This window comes from Falco peregrinus, chromosome 11 (genome assembly GCF_023634155.1).
Source record: "Falco peregrinus isolate bFalPer1 chromosome 11, bFalPer1.pri, whole genome shotgun sequence".
Taxonomy (NCBI): Eukaryota; Metazoa; Chordata; class Aves; order Falconiformes; family Falconidae; genus Falco; species Falco peregrinus.
Genome location: NC_073731.1, coordinates 17194980 through 17215651, shown reverse-complemented (window position 1 = coordinate 17215651; position 20672 = coordinate 17194980). Strand labels below are relative to the sequence as shown.

The 20672-nt window shown below is 43.5% G+C and overlaps 1 protein-coding gene and 1 long non-coding RNA gene across 5 annotated transcripts in view; one reads left to right on the top strand and one right to left on the bottom strand.

Annotated features, from left to right (window-relative positions):
- The first annotated feature begins 455 nt into the window (after positions 1–455).
- The window catches only part of EPAS1 (endothelial PAS domain protein 1), a 116003-nt gene continuing 95786 nt past the window's right edge, over positions 456–20672 (top strand). For 2 of the 4 annotated variants that reach the window (XM_027788491.2, XM_027788490.2), the window contains exon 1: positions 456–609. In XM_027788491.2, coding sequence (XP_027644292.2) covers positions 471–609 — 139 coding nt within the window. In that variant the 5' untranslated portion in view covers positions 456–470. The remainder of the gene's footprint in view (positions 610–20672) is intronic. The other 2 variants (XM_055816685.1, XM_027788493.2) reach the window with 1 other exon arrangement.
- LOC114012531 (uncharacterized) lies at positions 10009–19813 on the bottom strand. The gene is made up of 3 exons (XR_003555036.2): positions 19656–19813; positions 15415–15493; positions 10009–10272 (listed from the first exon to the last, which is right to left on the bottom strand). It is a non-coding gene; the product is annotated as an uncharacterized LOC114012531 (long non-coding RNA).

The window sequence follows — 20672 nt, the reverse complement described above, 5'->3', positions numbered from 1 at the left end:
AAAACAAAAAAAAAGGTTGCATTTTTTTTTCCCTCAGTAAGTGTTTAATTTTCTCCCAAAACACCCTGTTTACCACATCACCTGAACATATTGTGCTCTCCAGCCTATTTCACCACCACCCAACACCCTACATGCTCAGGAAAAGTTGTGTTCCTTGTTTTACGTGCAGTGACTTAATGGTTTACTCATTCAACATTTACATATATAAAGCTATTTTCCCTGCCCAGAGATGGCTGCGGTATTCATAGTATTTTTTTCTACTAGAAGCAATTCACCATGTGGAGGTGACCCACCTCCTGCTGCACTTGGGCTTGGGAGGTTTTTACCTCCCAACAGGTCTGAAGAGGCACATTAGGAAGGGGTGAAACCTTGCTCCTGTGGCAGGTGCAGGCTGTTAAGCAGCAGTGTGGAGTTATCAGGGCCATAACAAGCCCCAGCTGCTGGTGTCAGCTTTGGCACAGCTGGGGCTAATGATAGTTGTGGTGGCCATGATGGGCCCTGAGCAAGTCCTGTGGTTGAGATCTTTGTGCAGGGAGAGATTTGGTCTGAAGATATGTTTTTATCCTCTCCTGAGCTGGGTCTACAGGACTGTCTGCAGAGGAAGTACAGGTAAGGCAGCAACCAGTACAGTTGGTCTTTGTGGTGGTGGTGTCAGGGATGAATTTAAGGTGGGAGGAAACATTGCTTGCACACGTGAATACCTTGTGAAGAGGCTGGTAAAATTGGTCCTTTGATGAGAAAGTTCATTTGGTTTTGGAACCTGTCAGGAGAATTTGCTGTTCCCCTGTAATAGTTCTGGTATGTGAGGCTTGTATTTCCTTGCTACTGCATAGACCCTACATAAGCGTTCAGGATTTTCAATGCTCTTCTAATATAATAAATATGAAGGTTCAGGGTCGTTTGTAACTGAACTACTTCTTGTAGAAACATATAGATGTTTCAGTTGGGCTTCTGTTGTGTCAGATCTTGTTCAAGTGCAAACTCCATGCTTGTTTCCAGAAAAAAAAAAAGTTTTCTAGTCATCACTGCTAAATACAAGGTGCCTTGTGTTTTGTGAGCTCTGTGGTAGGATAAAATATAGTAAAAATAGGGCATGTTACTTTATTGTTACATTATGAAATTAATTTGCTGATATATAATGAGGAATCTTATGTGATACTACAAATCCTAGTGTGTGAAGGCTCTGTTATACTTAGTAATAAACTGAATATAGCCCTCAGTCTCTCATCTAGTTGTGGAAGTAACTAGCCTCCCGTTACACTTAACTACGTGTTGACATGTAGGGTTATTTTTAACTTATTTTAACCAGAAAAGTAAAATTAAGAGGAGCTAGTGAAGACAAAATGCAACTCAAAGTATAAATGTTGTAGGAAAATCTGAAAATCTGTTCTTTGACCTCTGCTTCTGATTTGCTATATGACTTGGGTAAATTCCTATGCGTGTTCTGGATCAGAGGCTGAGCCCTGTTGTCAGCTTGTTTTGTACAATTTCAGTAGTAAAAGGACAAAAGCTATAAGATAGAATCCTCTGGCATTAGGATCAGCCTGTTGTTGCCCCTTTCTCACCATGGGGTTGATGAGAGAGCTGAGGAAGGAGCTTTAGCAGTAACACAGTGGCAGAGGGAGGCTGGTGGGGTTAGAAGCAGAGACAAGTGGGATGTGCAGGACTGTTTCATCTTTAACTGTTGCCAAAAACACTACTAATATTTCCCTGTCTCTTTGAAGGACTGAAGTATAATTAATGACTTCATGCTAGTTTCATTTGTATTCAATTTATCTTTAGTTTAACTGCAAATACTTCCCTCTTGTAAAAGAAGGTGACATGTTTGATTGTGCCTCTGTGGTTATCCTCGCAGCAGGAGTAGCACCTGTGGTAGATCTGCTCTGAAGCACCTGGAGTGGAAAAAAAGACTAAATTACTAAAACTTGGGCTTGATGTTGGTAAAGGAGGGCATTTGTGGTAAGGCACTAACTTGAATAATAGGGGCTTCGCTCCTTCTCTGAAAGCCTGTGAAAAGGATTAGGAAACTAGTAGGATTGTCTGTGATAGTGCTTGGGGTGAGAAAGACTGCAATTAAGACACCTAAGTGAAACAGTTCTTATAATGAACCTGTCTTGGGTTGTTCATTGTCTGCCAGTGGGGTTGCTATTAATGTGGTGTGGCGGACTGTGTCCTGAGCAGCCATCAGCTGGAGAACAGAAGAGAGCTAGTACGTTGACTTCAGTCCACTCTCTTTGCTTGTACATTTTTCTTTTTATTGCTTGAGTTTCTTCTAGAGCAATTTTCCCTATATTGGCATTTGAAAAGAGGTGAATGTCTCTGTGTGAGTAAACCACACGTTGTAGTGACCCGGGGAACTTGTCATGTATTTTCTGACACAAAGGCTGGCTGAACTACTTTCAAGCCAGGCTGAGGCCAGCCCTTCTGTTACATTAGGAAGCTGTGAAAGACAGGGGTGGGAGGACTTCTATAACTAGCATTGCTGACTTATTCCAGCTGCAAAAGCGACTGTGAAACTGGAGCCTGTGAGGGAGGATTTACACTCATGTGGCTTGATCTCAGAGAGCTTTACAGATGCAGGGTCTTGCAGACCAATTACTCTCTTAAACTTGGAGGAGACGGTGCAACTGTAAGTCCCTACAAAAATGCAACAGGAAAGTGAGAATAGAAAAAGCTAAAAGGCAAAGTGATTTAGATTTCTTTTTCTTGGTCTATGCCTGTGTAAACGTTCACCTTCTTGCAGTGCTTTATATGTCAATTCTCCATGTGTTTTCTTGTGCTTATAAACCAGAATTAACTTGAACAAAGGAAGATATAGCTGAGTAGTAGTGTTTGCTAAATGTCAAAAAAATCTTTGCTGCATGTCTCTGTCATTGTGGCATTCTTTGAGATTGAACTTTTGAAGAATGATATAATAAGCTCTTATTCCTTGAAGGAGCCTTTTTTTTTTTTTTTTAAATCATCCTCTCAAACTCACTATTAATATAAGATTTCAAGTATTCGAGTCACCTGAGGTGAGGCTTCTCAAATTTCTTAGTGGCAAAAAAGCTGCAGACAATCTTATTTCAAATGCAAACTAAATGTTAAACAACAATTTGAATATTGACTGTATTCGCTCAACTTTATGGTTTTTGCTTGCATGTGTAAAAAGGCTTCTGAGTTGTCATTTTCTCTTTGTCATTTGGACAATCCACTGAAATCTTTCAATCCATAGATTGAGAAACACCTCCTTGGTTCATCTTTTATTTAATCCTTTGCTTTCAATTCTATATCTTTCCATTTTCTTTCTCCTTTAGGCTGCCTATCATAGAATCACTTAGTTTGGAAAAGACCTTTAAGATCATCAAGTCCAACCTTTAACCCAGGACTGCCAAGTCCACCACTAACCTGTATCCCTGAGCACAGCATCTAGGCATTTTTTAAACACCTCCAGGGATGGTGATTCCACCACCTCCCTGGGCAGCCTGTTCCAATGCTTCACCATCCTTCCAGTGAAGAGATTTTTCCTAATATCCCATCTAAACCTCCCCTGGTGCAACTGGAGGCTGTTTCCTCTTGTCCTGTCACTTGTCACCTGCGAGAAGAGACAGACCCCCACCTGCCTACAGCCGCCTTTCAGGTAGTTAGTTGTAGGGAGCAATTAAGTCCCTCTGAGCCCCCTTTTCTCCAGACTAAACACCCCCAGTTCCCTCAGCCGCCCCCCGTGAGCCTGGTGCTCCAGCCCCAGCCCCAGCCCCTGCCCGGCTCTGGACACGCTCCAGCCCCTCAGCGTCCCCCCTGCAGTGAGGGGCCCAAACCCAGCCCAGGGTGCGAGGTGCGGCCTCACCAGGGCCGAGCACGGGGACGGTCACGGCCCTGGCCCTGCTGGCCACACAGTCTGTGACACCAGCCCGGAGCTGGTGGCTCCCTCGGCCCCCTGGGCACACGGGGGGCTCATGCCCAGCCGGCTCTGACCAGCCCCCGGGGCCCTTCCCCGCCGGCAGTTCCCAGCCCCCTGCCCCAGCCTGCAGCTGCGTGGGGCTGGTGTGACCCAGGGGCAGGACCCGGCACTGAGCCGCGCTGAGCCTCATACGACCGGCCTGGGCCCATCGCCCGGCCTGCCCAGACCCTCTGCAGAGCCTCCTGCCCTCAGGCAGATCAACGCTCCCCACTGCTTGGTGTCACCTGCACACTGACCGAGGGTGCGCTCGATCCCCTCGTCCAGATCACCGATACAGACATTAACAGGGCTGGCCCCAGTGCTGAGCCCGGGGGAGCACCACTTGTGCCCGGCCGCCAGCTGGATGTGACCCCATTCACCGCCGCGCTTTGGGCTCGGCCCAGCCAGCCTTTTACCCAGCGCAGAGTGTAACTGTCCCAGCCGTGAGCAGCCAGTGTCTCCAGGAGAAGCTGTGGGAGATGGTGTCAGAGGCTTTACTAAGGTCCAGGTAGACACCATCCACAGCCTTTCCCTCAGCCACGGGGCAGGTCATCTTGTCATAGCAGATCAGGCTCATCAAGCAGGACCTGCCTTTCATAACTCCGTGCTGGCTGGGCCTGCGTGGGTTTGCCTGGTTTGTCTCTTGCTTTTTTTCCCACTTTTGAAAAATCTCATTTTTTTATAAAGCTAAGTTAAAACTGAAAACTGCGCTCTCAATGATTCTTGTGCCATTTTGTGGTAGGCTTTTTTAAAAAAAAAAAATCTTAGTTTCAAGTCACATGGTTGTATCTCTGTGACTAAGAGCAAGGGTGGTTTTGTTTGTAGTGTGAAACACTCCTAAAAAGAATGAAGCTCATACTTGATGATTAGAGCTATAAGGAGAGCATTCTTTAATCACATATTTGAACTCCTGGTTTGCCACTTGCAGTCTTTATTTTGGTATGTGCATGCATTTCTGAACCGGGGCTTCTTCATCCCCCTCCCTCTGCTTTTTCATTAGTCAAGCAATGGACAAAAAATATAATTGAGAAGTAAAGTGGAGAGCATATTTGGACATAGAGAGTTCTTACATGTTTGTCTTTAACAGAACCACCCAAAGGGGCAATATTCTGCAGGACTGGACTGGCATCAGAGGGCACAGCAGGGGTTGGTGGGGCTGCCATGCTCTGATGGGTGACAGAGAGGTTCTCTGTTCATGGTTTTGGCCTGTCTTTGCACCTTCTGTATGGGAAGCAAGAAGGCTTCTAATGTGCATAACTGACACTTTAATAACGCAGAACTTATCATCTGTGTCTCTTCTTTGCCTTCCTGTTTGGCTTTTGACAAAGCCATTCAGGGCTGGGTGGCACCAAGATAGAGAAAGGGCAAGGTGCAAGCTGTGGGAGGAGACTGGGCATACCTTTCCCAGACATAGCTCACTTATCCTCCCATTTACTTCCTATTCCCCTTTTACTGGCACAGAGTTGAGTTGTCCTGGTTGGACAAAACTATGAATACCCCCATGTTAAATCTAAGCCTTTTTGATAGGCTGTTTTTAACCTGTGTCGGTTCTCACCTGGCTGAATGCACAACTGCATGGCAAATGTACCAGCATAATAGGAATGACAGCTATTAAAGAGCAAATGATAAAGACTGAGGAAAAGGGACAAGGGGCCGCTAAAGTTGGTACTGCTGATGTGAGATGTGCCTGTCAAATCACAACGCAGGTCTGTTATTACAGCAGCAGAGCAGTGTGTGTTGTACTAGAGATTCACCAAATGTCTCTTGAATAAGCTGGAGAGGCATCGGTCCTCCCCTGCCAAAGCTTATTAGCATGCATAGTCAGGAACATAAGAGTTTGGTTCTCCTTATCTGACTAGATGAAGGCAAAAGTGCTTTTTACAGTCACAAAATAGCATTGCCTTCTTAGAAATGTAGCCCTACTGAGTATGAGAGTGTTTTCTTTTAATGACTGGTAGTTTTAGGATGTCAAGCTAAGAGGAAGACCAGGAAAATGAAAATGATTCACCTGCTGTGTACTCAGTAACACTAGTACTCTGCCACTGCATGCTCTAAAGTCCACTTTCAGTAATTTTCATGTGCAATCTGAATACCTGTGCCAGCTATGTTGGTAGCCAAAACAGAGCACAGAGGGAGTTCAGCTCAGAATGGCCAAACACTTCCTAAACATGATCTCCTTAGGGAATCAGTTGCTAAGAAACACTAAGTGTTGGGGTGTATCCATAATCCTACCAATAACAAGGTATGGTCAACTAAAGCTAGAGCTGCAAAGAAATTTGGTCATCCATTGGGGGTCCAGAAAATGAGATCCCTCTTTTATGATATGGTCTGTGATGGAAAAATTAGTGAAAATTATTCCAATCCATTTTACAGCAATCTAGAGGTAGGAATGCTCTCAGATGAAGCGGTGAGAACCAGTTTCTTCACATTCCCAAGTTGCAGGGCCTAAACAGGCATCTCCTGCCACTGAGGAGGAAGCCCTGGGTGTCTTCTGCCAGGTGTTGCCTGTTGGAATCCTGCCACTGCGAAGATAAGTGGGAACAGGACTCTAGTTAAATCACTTGAATGGGACGCTGAAGGGTCCACACCCTTACTCAACGTCCCTGCATTTCTTCTGTTGAATTACTGTAGTGAGCATGATGCAAAACTAGGACGCTTATTCAAGTGCCCTAAACGCTATATGACAGATCAGGCTGTATTTTGACCCTTGCATTCCTGACTGTGTGATGCCACAATTTCTAAAGGAGGGATCAGCCCTGTGACTGTGCTGTCTTGGGAAGAAGTCTAACTGCTAGGCTGTTATACAGAAGCTGGATGGTGCTACTTGGTACCCTAACTTTCATCTCTAAGACCAAGAGGATGCATTTTTATTTTGCCCTGCTGAAGTGTGTTAAGTACATTCAGGACATGCCTGAATGTTTGGATGCAGAAGACATATCTATCACTTGTTAGTGTGTGGGTTACACTGTCATTTCAGTTGGGGCTAGCCAGGATTAGGTCAGACTGGACATCTGAGTGGATGCAAAAGCAGAACCAGGGAAGTCTGGGCCAGACAAGAAGATGTTTGGCCTCTTCTGGCCCCAGATAGCTGCAGAACAGTATCTCTCGGATGCCTAAGAAGAGGGGCGGGGGGAAAATCTGCATCCTAAATTTTCCTCTCTTTTAACACTTGATTATCACCAACAGACCCAGAACATCTGTTCCAGGTGAAGTATGCTTCACTTTTAAGGAACCACATTTATTTTCCTGTGGAGCCCTGATTACATCAGATGTGTTGCACAGGGAATGTGAACAATGCAGAACTTGGTCCGTACATTTCTACGCTTACAACACACATGAATGTGCTCCCCAAAATGAGGAAAGCCCTTTTCCTTTGATGGTAGAAATACAAATACTGTGTACTTGAGAGATTCACAAGTGGGGAGTAATTTGTATCCTAATAACCAGCAGGTATCCAGCTTCCACTGAAGCCGATGTGAAGTGCCTCCTAGGAACCGTGTTCTACTGATTTCTGTGAAATATTTGGAAAGAGAGAGGATTTTTGACAAGAGGTCTGGGATCGTAACTGTCGTCTGAAGTAGTTCCCAGAACTTTTTAATGGGACTCAGCATGCTGCAAGGACATTCACACCCCTCACCAGTTTTCCATCCAACCTCTTCATTGAGCGGTGTTACAATTGCAATATGTAAAAAGGTTGAATTAATTGCTTTTAGAGCTAAAGAGTAGATTGAACATTTAAATGGGTCAGACACACAGTATTGCTCAAAGATGTTCTTATTTACTGTTGGCCTAGCAACATAAATTTATGTGACTTTAGAAACCTGAAGTTTTGTACAAATTAAAAAACAAAACAAAACTAAAACCAGATTCCTTGCCATTTGGGTATGGATCTTTGTTGGCAAATGACAGAAAGTAAATAATGTTGTGTTTGTGGTTTTGTCTCTGTTATCTCTGCAGCCGACTAACTTTGAATCAGGAGATAAGAGTACATGTAGTTCATAGATGTTTACAGTAAATAATGTGACATTTTGGAATGTGATACTACAGACAGTGGATCATTTAAGCATAACCTCCAGAGTACTTTTAGGATTCAGTAGCCTGTTGAACCTCCAGGAGGTAGAAGACATAGGCTCACATCTAAGTTTGAAATCACACAGAAGAGGAGGGATTGAACCCAAGTCCTCTGTATCCAAACAGCACTCCTGTGCTTAACCTCATTAATTTGGAGCCTGAACGCCTTTCCTTGAAAAACTTGAGACAATCTGTTCAGAGATCTAACTCCAAAGGGAAGAGTTTCCAGGGAATTGGGCACTACTTTCTAGGATTTTCCTTTAGTTTTTTAAAAATATATTTGTATGAAGAAGGGGGCATGCATCTAGAATATGGCTTTTAGCTGCAGCTCTGGAATGTGTGAAGGAATAATGGGCTAGATGAGACCATCCAAATTCATCCCTGCTCACAGCTGTAGTTTTAACTTCCCTTAGCAGTTTGAGTTGCCTGCATTACTGAGTGGTGTTGCCTGTAGACGCTGGAGTCTTCTTAATCATGATGGGGATGGGCAAGAGCAGCCTAACAGTGCAGGGCTTTGATTTCCTAGGCTTGATAAACTTTGTTTGAAAGAACCTGTGGGTCCAAAAAGACTGTCTTTGTCTATTACCATTTACCTCATGCAGTTATTTCCAGCTGGATTAGTTGTTCAAAAGACTGTGCTGTTCAAATTTGGTGAGTACTGATTACCCGCCTTTACCCAAAATGAGAGGACAAGGGGAAAACAAATAGGCTCTTGTGAGTTCCCACACAAAGGTTTCAAATCAGGAAAGAAGACGGGCTGCTTACAGGTGAAAGAACCAGGGTATTCCCAGCAGTGAGATAGCTGACATGAAACCTTTGCTCTTGTTCCTGAGGGTTTTGACACACAATAACTTCCTTCTGCATGTCCCTCCTTCCCTCCCCCATAGCATGTGGAGCACTGTAGGGCTGCTCTCAGCTGTCTGCCTTCCTTGCCATCCCTTTCTGGCAAAAATTGCCATCCTGTTTTCCCCACACACCCTCAAGAGACCCATTTTTGAACCCTCCTGAGCGGATGTTAAAGCTATCAACTTCAGTGGTCGTTACAGAAACTTTAATAACATTCTAGCCAACGTTAGTGCTTCAGTCTTAGTTTTTCCTGAGTTATTACCAGCCCTTGGATAAGATACCCTCTTAGATCTTTAATTCAATTTATGCTGTTTAAAACATAATTTTCTAGATGGAAGCTGGAAGAATGCATTAAGATAGTCTAATCTTACCCCTCTGCAAAGAATGCATGTGTGATCTTGGCCAGCAATGCCTGAAGGTAACCCAGTGACCTAGCGTGTATCTCAGAAATTTATGCTCTTCTGCCTTGATCTGAAGATTGTTACTGCTGGCTTGTTCACTGCAGCCTTGGATAATTTGAATTTCTAGTAGCTGTTTTGCCTTTGTCTAAGAGAAGGAGCCCTCTAGTTATAGCTACTCTCTTTGTGTAAGTACCTGTAGATTGTGATCAAGTTAACTTTTGACCTTCTCTTTGATAAGTTAAATCCCCAAATCATCCTCACTATGAGGCCTTGTGTCAGTTTTGTGTCATTCTTCTAGCCTTTTTTTTTTTTTTTTTTGAGGGTTGGAATGGCAAAGGGTCAAATTCTTGGTAAAACTTGCTCCCATGTACTTACTTGTATTTCTAATGTGGAAGACCGTGGCCTTTTTGGTATCATGTATGTATGTTTGTATATTGTAAATGTACATTTATTGAGGTAGTTAAACATTAATATTCCCATTTCACAAACTGAGAAACTGGAGCTGAGCAGTCAAATAACTTATTCAGGGTCATGCTGTGATCCAGTGATACCTGCTCCTTTTCTCTGCTGGACATCTGTTGCAGTGCTACTGCTCACATCTGAACCTCCACAATTACTTTGAGATGCTAGCTGTTACCGTGGTGTGTACACATGTGCATGCCTTTGTTTAAAAAAAAAATAATATCAAAATCTTATTAGAACATTGTTAGTTATGAAGTCTAACGCTTCAAAGAAAAAAATCGCTATTAAGACTGTTAATTTTAATCACCTTTCTCATACATTATGGAAGTATCTCATGTCAGTGCATATGCTTTAATTTTATCTTTCTACAAATACTCCTTGCCTCACTAAGTATACAGAACAGCAAAGGTACAAGTAGCCAAAAATAGAGATGCGGTCAAAAATGTTAAAGCAAATTCAGCTTGTAATTGAAAAGTGAGTGTTACATCCTTCTTCCGAAGTTATTCTGAGAAGTGCCTTTGCTTTTGAAGTATTCTCTGTAATTAACATCTGAGTTGGACTTCAGCCATCAACCTGAGGAAAAACAGATGATCTGATATAAGCAAATGTATGTTTTGTTTTGTTTTTAACAAACAAATCTAAATAACTTACATTAGTTACAGGCACTATTGATGCACCGATATGTATATTATTGAGAGACCAAAATCTGAAGCAATGTGTAACTTTGAACAGGCTTTAGAGAAGCTGGCAAATCCAGTTGGCAGTGTCTAGAAGGAATATGAATATTCTTACCAGGTTGCAACCTTGCAAATTCCTGTATAGGGCATGTTCTTTGTTAATATCTCTGAGGCTGAGACTGTTGCATTTCAACCCATTTAAATTCCTTTTCTTTGTTTGCCCCAGAATGTGTGTTCTTAGCCACCTAGCTATTGAAGGCTCAGATGCCTTTTTGTCTCTAACCTGTCCTAGAACATTACTGTCTCCATGGCAGAAGAGGATAGCTATGGCTGATAATAGTATCTATTTAACACTTTCCTCAAATAATGTCTCCTGTATAGGAGGAACAGGCAGGCTAGAGCCTGTTCTCAGGTAGCTTTGTAAACTCCTACAACAGTATTTCAGACCCTTGTTACAATCACTAAGGGGTGGGAGGCAAGACTAATATTTTCTTAGTTCAAAGGGCTCCAAAATGGATCATCCAGTTTATCAGAAATTCGGTTTATTCTCTGACCAAGCAGGTTGGTTTTTGGCAGAAGCAAACATAGTATATAAAGGGCAGCTTGTCTAATCAAGAAGCATGAGGATAGCCAGGACAGACTTTAAAAGGACCCAGTTTATCCAGTGGAAGTAATGTTACCTTTTATGTGTGTATATATATAAGGTTTTACCATTGATTTTAGAGGGAGGTAAACAAAAAAATAGTGGAGAATCCTATTGGGTATGCATTTGCATCTTTTGGGTCCTAGTAAAGCATAACTCATAAATCTGAGCTGTAACACTTGCAGTCTTAAATTAGATGTTTGATTCAAGCTACCAGAACAATCCCAAGCCGGGGCGGGAGGGGGACACAACTCGCCCAGATATTTCCTTTCCTTATTAATATTTTACAAACTGCAGGAAAGATATTCTCATCAAATCACAGTAAATAGTTCAATATGTTCTCATAGTTGTCTCCTATTTTGTCACTACTAGGACTAGAGTCACTAGAATTTGAGTAAAGTTGGGTTTATTATTAACCTAAACTTATGTAAGATGTTATTGCATCTGATTCTATTTTTGCAGTTACTTGGACTCTGCTGATCTTTTAGGCACAAAACGCTGCCTGTGTAAGAGTGCTCATATGAAGCAATTTTAATTAGCACTGGCTTGGCAACGAAGTGGGACTCACAAGGAGGGTGGTGTGGCCAGCCTGTGCTTCCTGCAAACTAAAATGTGATGCCTTTCCTTTTCCAAGAGATTTTGAGGCAGGGCCGGAGAGGTCGGGTGAGGCGTAGGGGAGGACACCACCATGCATACAGTGCAGCAGGCTTGAGCCCTGCTGTCAGGATGCCGCTGCCACGGCTGGCAGCAAGACCCTTTGAGGTGGGTGCTGGCAAGTGCTGCAGCACCCAAGCTCAGGAGAACTGAAGTCTGTGCAGGATCCTCATCCTGTGCATTTAGGGTGCCAGGGCAGGGCTCCTCACAGACCAGCAGCAGAGAGCCTCAAAAATTTGCACATGCAGAGGGAACAGGGCAGTGCATGCAGGCTTTCCAGGCGGCTTGCTGGCTTCTTGTAGAAGGCTAGCTGTGTGTCAAAACGAGCACCTCCTGGTTGGGCTCCTATCTCTGAACCTTTCCAAGGGATTGTGGGAATTCTCCAGAACAGTTCAAGCCTGTGGGAGCCTGACGGTTCTGCCCTCCATTACAGGCAGAAGTACACCCTTGTGCAATGTGTGGTCAGTGCGGGATCGATGAATTACTACTCTATGCAATGAATATCAGTTTGGCTTTTTGGATTTTCTCAGTACCATCACTACTCTGCTGTTTGTTTGGGCTCTTCCCACCGCCACCTTTTTTTTTTTTTTTTTTTTTTTTTTTTTTTCCTGGGAGGCATAAATGGAAACAGGAGAGAACAGGATGAACCGAGGGCACCAAAAATCCCAGGATGGGCACAAATGGGATTTTTCTCAGGAACAAGCATAGTCCTGCCATGAATGATGGAGCATGGATAATAACTCCTGCCTTTTTTCCTTGCCCACCCCCAAACTGCGCAATAGCTCTGGACTCCACCTGCTCCAGGCAGGCATGCAGCTCCCCGGTCCTGCTCCCCTGCACCCCCCAGCCTTCCCTGCCTCCCCAGGCATGCCGGTGCACTGGGCAGGCTGGTCAGCTCTGGCACGCAAGGTTGAGGAGCTGTGGAAAAAAATCTATGAAATTGCTTTGGGGTGGCAGGGAGATGATACATGCAACAACATGGTACCCCACACATACATGTCCAAGGTAGCAAGGGGTCAGGATATGGAGATTTAAGAAAATAGCCAAAGTCTCCTGCCTGCTGTGAGTTAAGTACATGTCACACTTAAACGTGCCATGCTCATGTGCAGTCTGTCAGAGGAAGGAAGACCTTTATTACTGTTTTGGATTTGCCCGCATCATAAATATATACGTAAATAAATGTGGGACTTCCTTAAACCCTTGAGTCTCTGCTGCATTGTATCCCGCATGAGGGGAGGGAGGGATAGCCGAAGAGGTACAAACTGGGACGTGACTTCTGTGTGGAAATGCACGTCTGTTTATGGGGAGGGACCCCACTATCTCTGATCCCCTTACCTGCAGGCAGCCGGCACTGACGCCGTAGGTAGGGCCCTGGCCAGGCTCCCTCGCCATCAGGCAGCAGCTGGGGCTTCTTGTCTGTCACCCCGAGGGCAGCTCCTGCTGCCTTTCTCCAACTGTCCACATAAGCCAGCGCAGGGTGAGATAGTGCCCTTGGAAACTGGGATGTTTTGCTGACTGAGGGCCCAATCTCACATTCAGATCTGCCCCGTACCTCTCCTCAGGGTTGAAAACCTCTTGAGGTGTGAGAGCACCTCGAAGTTCCTATGAAGTCTGAAGCTGTGTGCCTGCTCTAAAGAGGAAAATTGCCAGAGCACGTAACAGCCATCTCTGGCAGGCAACTGCAGTGAAAAATGCAGCTTATCTGTGCCACTGACACACAAAGTGTGTGGTAGCTCCCCCAGGTTTTGTGTAAGCCACTTCTGGGGCTTTTTCTGTGGTTCTGTGGGAGACTGTGGTGTATCTCTGGTTGCGCCCAGAGCCCGGCGCTGCCCCTGTGGGCCACCATGACTTCTACTTGCTACCTGCCTGGGTCGGGGTGTGAGCACCTCTGGAGAGGCTGGTGGCTCGAAGGGGGGTGGGAGGGGAATGGGGCTGTTGCGTGAGAGTTGGTGTCTTTGACTTATCTGAGTCACAGACATAAACAGCTGAAGGAAATAGGCTGGTTGAGGTATGTGCTGTTGCTAAATAGCATTCAAAATGTGTAATCTGTCTGCTTTTGGGAAAGGGAGGGGGGGAAGGAATCTGCTTTTCATCTTTCTTCTCTATCCTGCCATAATTTAAAAAAAAAAAAAAGCACACAAACAAAACCAAAACAAACAAAAAAAACCCCTCCAAAATAAAATTAAAACAAAAAAAAAAACAACCTTCCAGGACCTTAATTATCTGTCAATACCCCTTTGCCAGGCTGGATAGAAATCAGTCAAGTCCAGAAGCTATTTGAGGTAGGGGCATGGACTGAGAGTTTAATTGCATTTTAGGGTCATAGGACAACAATTCAGTTTGGAAGGGGCTTTGGTGGATCATCTACTGCAACCTACTAGTGGAAGCAGGGTCAGCTATTTTAGCTTATGAAACTAAGCTGTAAAAAAAAATGCAAAGCCAGAAAACCCTATTGACTCCAGGTTTGTAGGAATGGCTGAAGACTAGAGTGTAGCTATATATATAGGGGTGTGTGTGCGCTCTGCACAAGCTGTGGTTTCCACAGAGCAACAGGCCTGTTCCTGGGCTTTTGTTATCAGTTGTGCTCGTATCTCCCGACCTCTCTCTCTTTGGAGCAGACAGGGTTGGATGGATTTGGATGGATTGCATCTGAAAAGGGATGTGAATGGCCTTGAGTCCCTGGCCCAGCTCTCAATCTGAGGAAGCTGGTGAAGCCGTGGCGGGATCATGCAGGCTGGCATTTCAAGCGGTGGTGACGCACTTTCCCGAAACACCAGTTGCAATGGGCAAAATCCTTGTGAGCCTCTCCTGGCAAAGCAGCACCATCCTTGGTGCAGCAAGTTGCTGCAGAAAGCCAAGCCCTGGCCCTTCAGTAACACTCAAAATCTCAGTAAGATGAAGGGGTTTCCTGGAATAAATGCAAAGAGGACAATAGGGAAAAAGATGGAAAAATTAACTTCTTTTTTTAAAATGCTCAGAAACCAAGGTGGCTTTCTGTTAGAATTTGTCTTGCTTTTTCATGAAAAGAAAGCAAGCCTTTTAGCATTTTCCTGCGGCGCAGTGAACCCAAACACAACAGCAACAAGCTGATTCATGGGAACCGGAAACCCAGACAGGCTGGAAAACAACATCCTCGGGGCGGGGGAGAATGCTGCTTTCAGGGCTGCTGCTTTTTTATTTTTATTTTTATTGCTGTCGGAAACAAGTGACCTACTGCAGCCAAGTAGGCCTGAGACTAAAATAAAAGGACCTTCAGAAGGCAACCAAAATACACAGACCAAGTGATGTACTCAACAGAAGTGTAATTGCTACTGTGCGGTCCGTTTCCCCTACCAATGTCTATCATTTTAATTTCTGAGGGAAAACCAAATGTAACTGGAAATTTTCTGTGCCTCAGTTATTGTTCCCAAAGCGGGGGGTGGGGTGGGGGGTGGGGGAGGGAAATACTAAAAGGGAAAATAGACAAGATCATGGAGTTAGTGTGCAGATAAGGCAGGGGTGGGGGTGGATGTGGATGAACTGGAGGAAGATTTGATGTAAAGTGGTTCCCACTGACATGAATGGAAGGACATAATACATAGAAAACAAATGTTACTGTATTTGTGTATCTGCGTGCCACAAAGTTGACAGATGCAAGCTTTGGACTAGACCACAACTAGGGCTTATTTTAAGCTGGAATAAGAAACAGGAAAGATTGCCAGTTTTCAGTAAGACATAGTCTAAGAATTCGAAAATACTTACTAGATCGCTTGTAGTCTGTTGTTCCTGCCAATACACAGCTCCCCTGTGAGACATCAATCCAGTAATGTGCCCATGTATGCTGATGTAAAAAAAAAAACCAACAAAAAAACCACACAATTAACAGTGGACGTTTGCATCAGTTAGTATTACAGACATGGGATAACAAAAAGCAGAATTACAGGCTCTCTTCCCCCCTGCATTTGTCTGCTCTTTCTGTGAATCTAAAAAGCCTCAGATGATCGATACACTCTGATGACAGCTCTGTTCCAACAAATTCTATTTACTTAAAACAGCCTGTATGAAATAAATTTGCAACTAATGCATGCAAAACTTGGTTCTCCCTTATCAGTCCTAACAAACTTTTTTTTTTTTTCTTATGAGGAAGACCTTTCTGCATAAAATAGTGGGCCAAAATTTTAGAGAAGCATTTAGATGTTCAAAATAATAAAGGTGTTGCCAATTCAAAAACCTAAGAAGGGAGATACTTCGGACTTTGTATTTGGAGAACACCGAGAAGTCTGCCTTCAGGTCCAAAGAATCTTAGTTTCTCTTATCTCGGTTATAGTGTGCTACTCCTGAGGGCTCTGTATGATTACAGTAAATAACTCCCCTCAGATTTGGTTGTTAGTACCTGCTAATCTGGACCCATATGCACCTCCTTTCCTCTGCTACTTATTGAACAGCAGAATCACTTTTCTATGGGGTACACTTTTCCCTACCAGTTTACTTCCTAGTGTCTAATTTTATCCCACAAGGCTCATTTGCTTTGTGTTTCTGTAGGTACCTTCAGGTTTTGGACTTTAGATGAAGACTTAAAAATTCCCAGGCCTCTCTCCAGCTTCTGCTGGAGACTGCTCAGCCAGACTAGACATGTTTAGCTCTTGTGAAGAAACCTTAGTCAGTTCCTCCAACCACGTAATTGTTTTGAAGCGATTCTCCAAAATCCCTCACTGTTGTTTACATCTTTCAGAAGTTCAGATAAAAATCCTCCTCTATTGTCACTGGCCTTGCAAAGATGCATTTGGCCCTTGCTGATTGAAGCCTTCTGAAGACTAAACTTGTTGGTTGCAGTGCTGGTTGCAGGTTGTGTTGCCTGCTCTCACTGCAAAGGCCAAACAGGATCTTGCTGGAATTTTATTTAGATGATGCAGCTTTGCAGCAGGGATGAAACGGGTCCAGCTCTGATTTTCACACTTCTATGTTACCATGTTTTAACCAACATTTGTCAATTATTTTCCTTCCAAACCTTGTGTGTAGCTTATGTTTTCCCAGGGTTTATTCCTTTTAACTTTGTCCTTACTCCTAACCCTTTTTTTGGCTCTCTTTTGTTTGTCATGTAACCTGTGGGTGATGACTACGATACCATTCAAACCTGCTTCCAAAATTTAAAAAGTGCTGAGGGAAATTCAGTCTTTCTTAATTTCGTCCTTTTCTTGGAAGTACGTTACGATGTTGCCATTGATCCCAAAGAAAGCATTCGACCAAAAAGATCAGAAAAGTTGAAGCAGTACTTCTTGTCCATATAGTCTATAGCTTGACTAAACCCACTGGTTTTGTTAAAGACAAATCCTCGGACCGTATTGCTTGGCCTATGTGTCCATTAAAGGTCTCAATCTCCATCAATTTATGCTGGCACAAAGTTCATAATGCCTATACATGTTCTTATAGGAGTCCTGTTGTTTTGTTTGTTTCTTCCACTCAAACTGAACTCCACAAAGTCTTACTGTTCATGTTAAGCTGGAATAATTATACCACTATTGACAAACTGCTCTGTGATCTTCAGTTTCAGCAGTCTAGTTGAATACCTCCCTAGTCTCATGCATGTGACGCTAGTGTTTAAAGCAAAGTATGTGATCGCTGCAATGTTAAAGGGGGATTAAAGTGAATTTAGCTGTTAAATAGCATACAGTAAATGGCTAAAAATGAACTTGTTTACTGTAGTTTCAATAAAATTTTACACCTGATTTGCTGTGATAGAGTACCTTAAGTTTTTCACTTACACTGCTCTCAGTTCACTCATTCAGCCGCTTTTCTGCTGTGTAGAAGCACATAGATGTTTGCTTTTTATGAAAATCAATTTTATAAAGAGCGTATCCAAGGTGGAAAATGCTTTGGGACCAGGAAAGAATACAGTACAAAGGAACGAAGACAGCTAATAAACTTGCAGGTGATTGTGAAAGACCCCATTCTGTGTCTTCCTGCAGTGCTTCCTGACACGCTGTGTTACTGCCTGTCAGCTGGCATAGCGTGCTGAGGCACCGGGAACCACCGCTAGCTTTCTCAAGTCTTTTTATAGTCTTAGGGGCAGCCCATCTATACCAGCCATTAGCAGATCATGCAGATAATTACATTAGGAAACTCCCAAAACTTTTATTGTACTACATAGAGGCAGATTTCCTGCGATAAGATCACTTTCTTTATCCTATTTTGAATTTCAAAAGCTTCTTGTCAACCTTCTACCTTTTCAGTCCCAGGGTATGTACCAGAAAATTCCTTTTCTGTATCAGCATGTCAGGTAGGGTAGTGCTGTGTGCTTTGACATGGCTGTTTCTCTTGCACTGTTCCTGTGGTTTAAAGTGTGCTCAAACAGGTGTTGCATCTCCAGAGCTGCCTGGCAAGGCAAAGGGCATCTCTTGCTCCTCTGCCCCTTTTGGGAAAGGCAGGAGACAGAGCTGGTGGCCCCATGTGTCAGCAATTCCAGGCAACTGGTGGAAAAGCAGCTAGCTAGTATGGGACTGGCTTGTAGCTGATGTAAGGTAATTTAGATTGAGGTCAGGGATGGTACAGTTTTCCCCTTGGAGACAAGGGAATTCAGTGCAGTACCTGTGACTGTTCCTATGCCCTAACACTGATCGCGTTGCTAGAGAGTCTCTGCATTTTTTCTCCAGTGGTTTCATGAGCTAACCACACCCGCTGCTGGTTTCTACAGTACCAATTTACAAGATTGGCTGGTTTGGATGAGGAAACCCACATTTCCTGAGGTATCCCAGGGAGCTCAAAAGCCAAGATCTTAAGAAAATTAACAGAAGTGGTGATTTATTTTTTTTTCAGCATTCCACTTTAAAGAAGGCTGTTTGTGTTCCTTCTTCTGTGGAGGAGGCAGCTGCAGATGTATACTTTCAAACATCAGGAACTTCTGATATTGCTTTTGTCGCACAGCTGGAATCCATAGCTGGCTGCTTGGTTTTAGTCTTGGTCCCAAAATAACTTTCTGCCCGCAGAGTAATCAAGCCAGAGTCCCCAAGTGCCCTTACTCGGGTAGGCAAGAGGACAGGTAGAATAAGTAGATGCATCAGTTTTTCTACCACAACGGGGAAGAGGTCTGTGCTCCGCTGCACCAGCTGCATGCTGCCTGGACTCCTACAGAAGGTTCAGTTTTAATACCAGTACAAAGTTATGTACTACTTTATATTTTTTTTTCTGTGTTAGTTTCCTCCAATGAGCTAAAGTGGCTGATAAGAATAGTCTACTGAGCATCAGGCTGTCACAATGTAAGACAGGAATGGGTGTGGGAAGCCAGGTAGTGGAAATACTTTTATATCTGTGATAAACAATTAGATCAGCTCATCGGGTCTCCTGGAGCTGCAGTATTTTTGCCGCAACAAGGCCTTAATGCTTTGGACAACTCTTCTAAGTGGGGTGAGAGGCCAGGAGGGGGAGGGCTTCTGGTCCACACCAGCTTGAGCCCCTCTGGGCCTCCAGTCACCTGTGGGACCTTCCCTGTGCTGGCGGTGCAGTTCTCCTGAAGCTCTAGGAAGTGTTACAAAAACTCTTCTTGGGAAGACATATAGAGGCTTTTTTTAAGGTTTAACTCAAAAGCTCTTATGCATTCAGCTGCTTCTTCTAAAATTACCAGTAGCTGTCCTGAAAAAGTCAGTTTATCAGATACGTTTTATAGTAATGCATTTTAAAACAAAAAAGGCAGCTTGTAAGGAATTGCTGACATAATTCTAAAAAACAAAAATCAATACTAATATTAGGGGGAAACTTTTTTTTTTAAAAAAAAGGGACTTTGTACAGTAATAAGTACTTGGGGAATTCAAAATATAATTTACAGTCCCACTTCTGCCCTTTGAAATATTAAAGTAATATTCTTGGAAATGGGTTATACACAAGATCCAGCCTAGGGTAGTGCCAGGCTATGGTTACAGCTGGAAATTGCAGAGTCAACCCATACAAAATACACAGCTGGAAAACAGTGTTAATATAGCAGCATATCCATTTGATTTTACGGCACATACCTGGCAAATGCTGAAGCTTGTGAGTCTGCTGCATAATGACTGCACCCCACTTAGCCGCTGTCCTTGGGAGTTCTCTTCATGTCTCTAGGAAGTGCCTTGGGTGTCTTGCACAAAAAAAATATGGAAAGATACGATCCATCCTTGAAGACACCACAGCCTGACACTGGTGGTGCACTAATAGAGGGTGGAAAGGGAAAGATACAGTGAAAGATACAGGTCACTGTTAAATGATGGTGTGATTACACAGCCTGGGCATGTTTGCAATTTGATGGTTAATTCTCATCCTGCAACTCACAGCAATCCACCCACCTGCAGCAAATCCAAAGCCCCAGAGGCTCTGGGGGATTCCAATTCCACAGTAGGCTGTTAGTATGATTCGTTTTTCAGGAAAAGTTTTGTGAAAATAATACCAGTGATGACAATTGTTGTTGGAACCTCAGCTCCTGCATTTCTTACCTTTTAGTGAAGTGGTTTGGGTTTGGGTTTTTGTTTGGGTTTTTTCTTTTCATTTTTTTTTTTTTTTTTAGTGCTGGTTTCCTTTAAAAATAACAATCTCCTAATCCTTACCAATGGTTCATTCTCTCAGCTAGCTTCCATGTTCATCTTAAGTGTTCAGGGTATACACTTCTTAAAATTTGAAATGCTCTTGTTAAATGCAAATATCTTTATGTCCCACCTCTTAGCAAATACACTCTCTCACACAGCAATAGCAAGGAAAGCTTTGAATTAAGACTCATTCTAGAGGGAGTGAAGACACTCAGTCCAGATGAGTCTTCAGTGTGTTTTTCTGGAAGAAAGGGAAACTGTTGGCCCATGAAACGATTTGTCATGTGGTCATGAAACATTCAGAGCACTGGTAGTTTCATCTGTATGTGTTATCTGATAAAGAAATCAGGTTCTAGAAGTGCTATTTCTGTTACACGTGGTTAAATACTGTAAGTACCTCCACACCCACAGCTCTAAGTTAGGTCCTGTTTGAAAGAGAGTTGAATATGCCATTTTGTCTTCTGCTCTCTT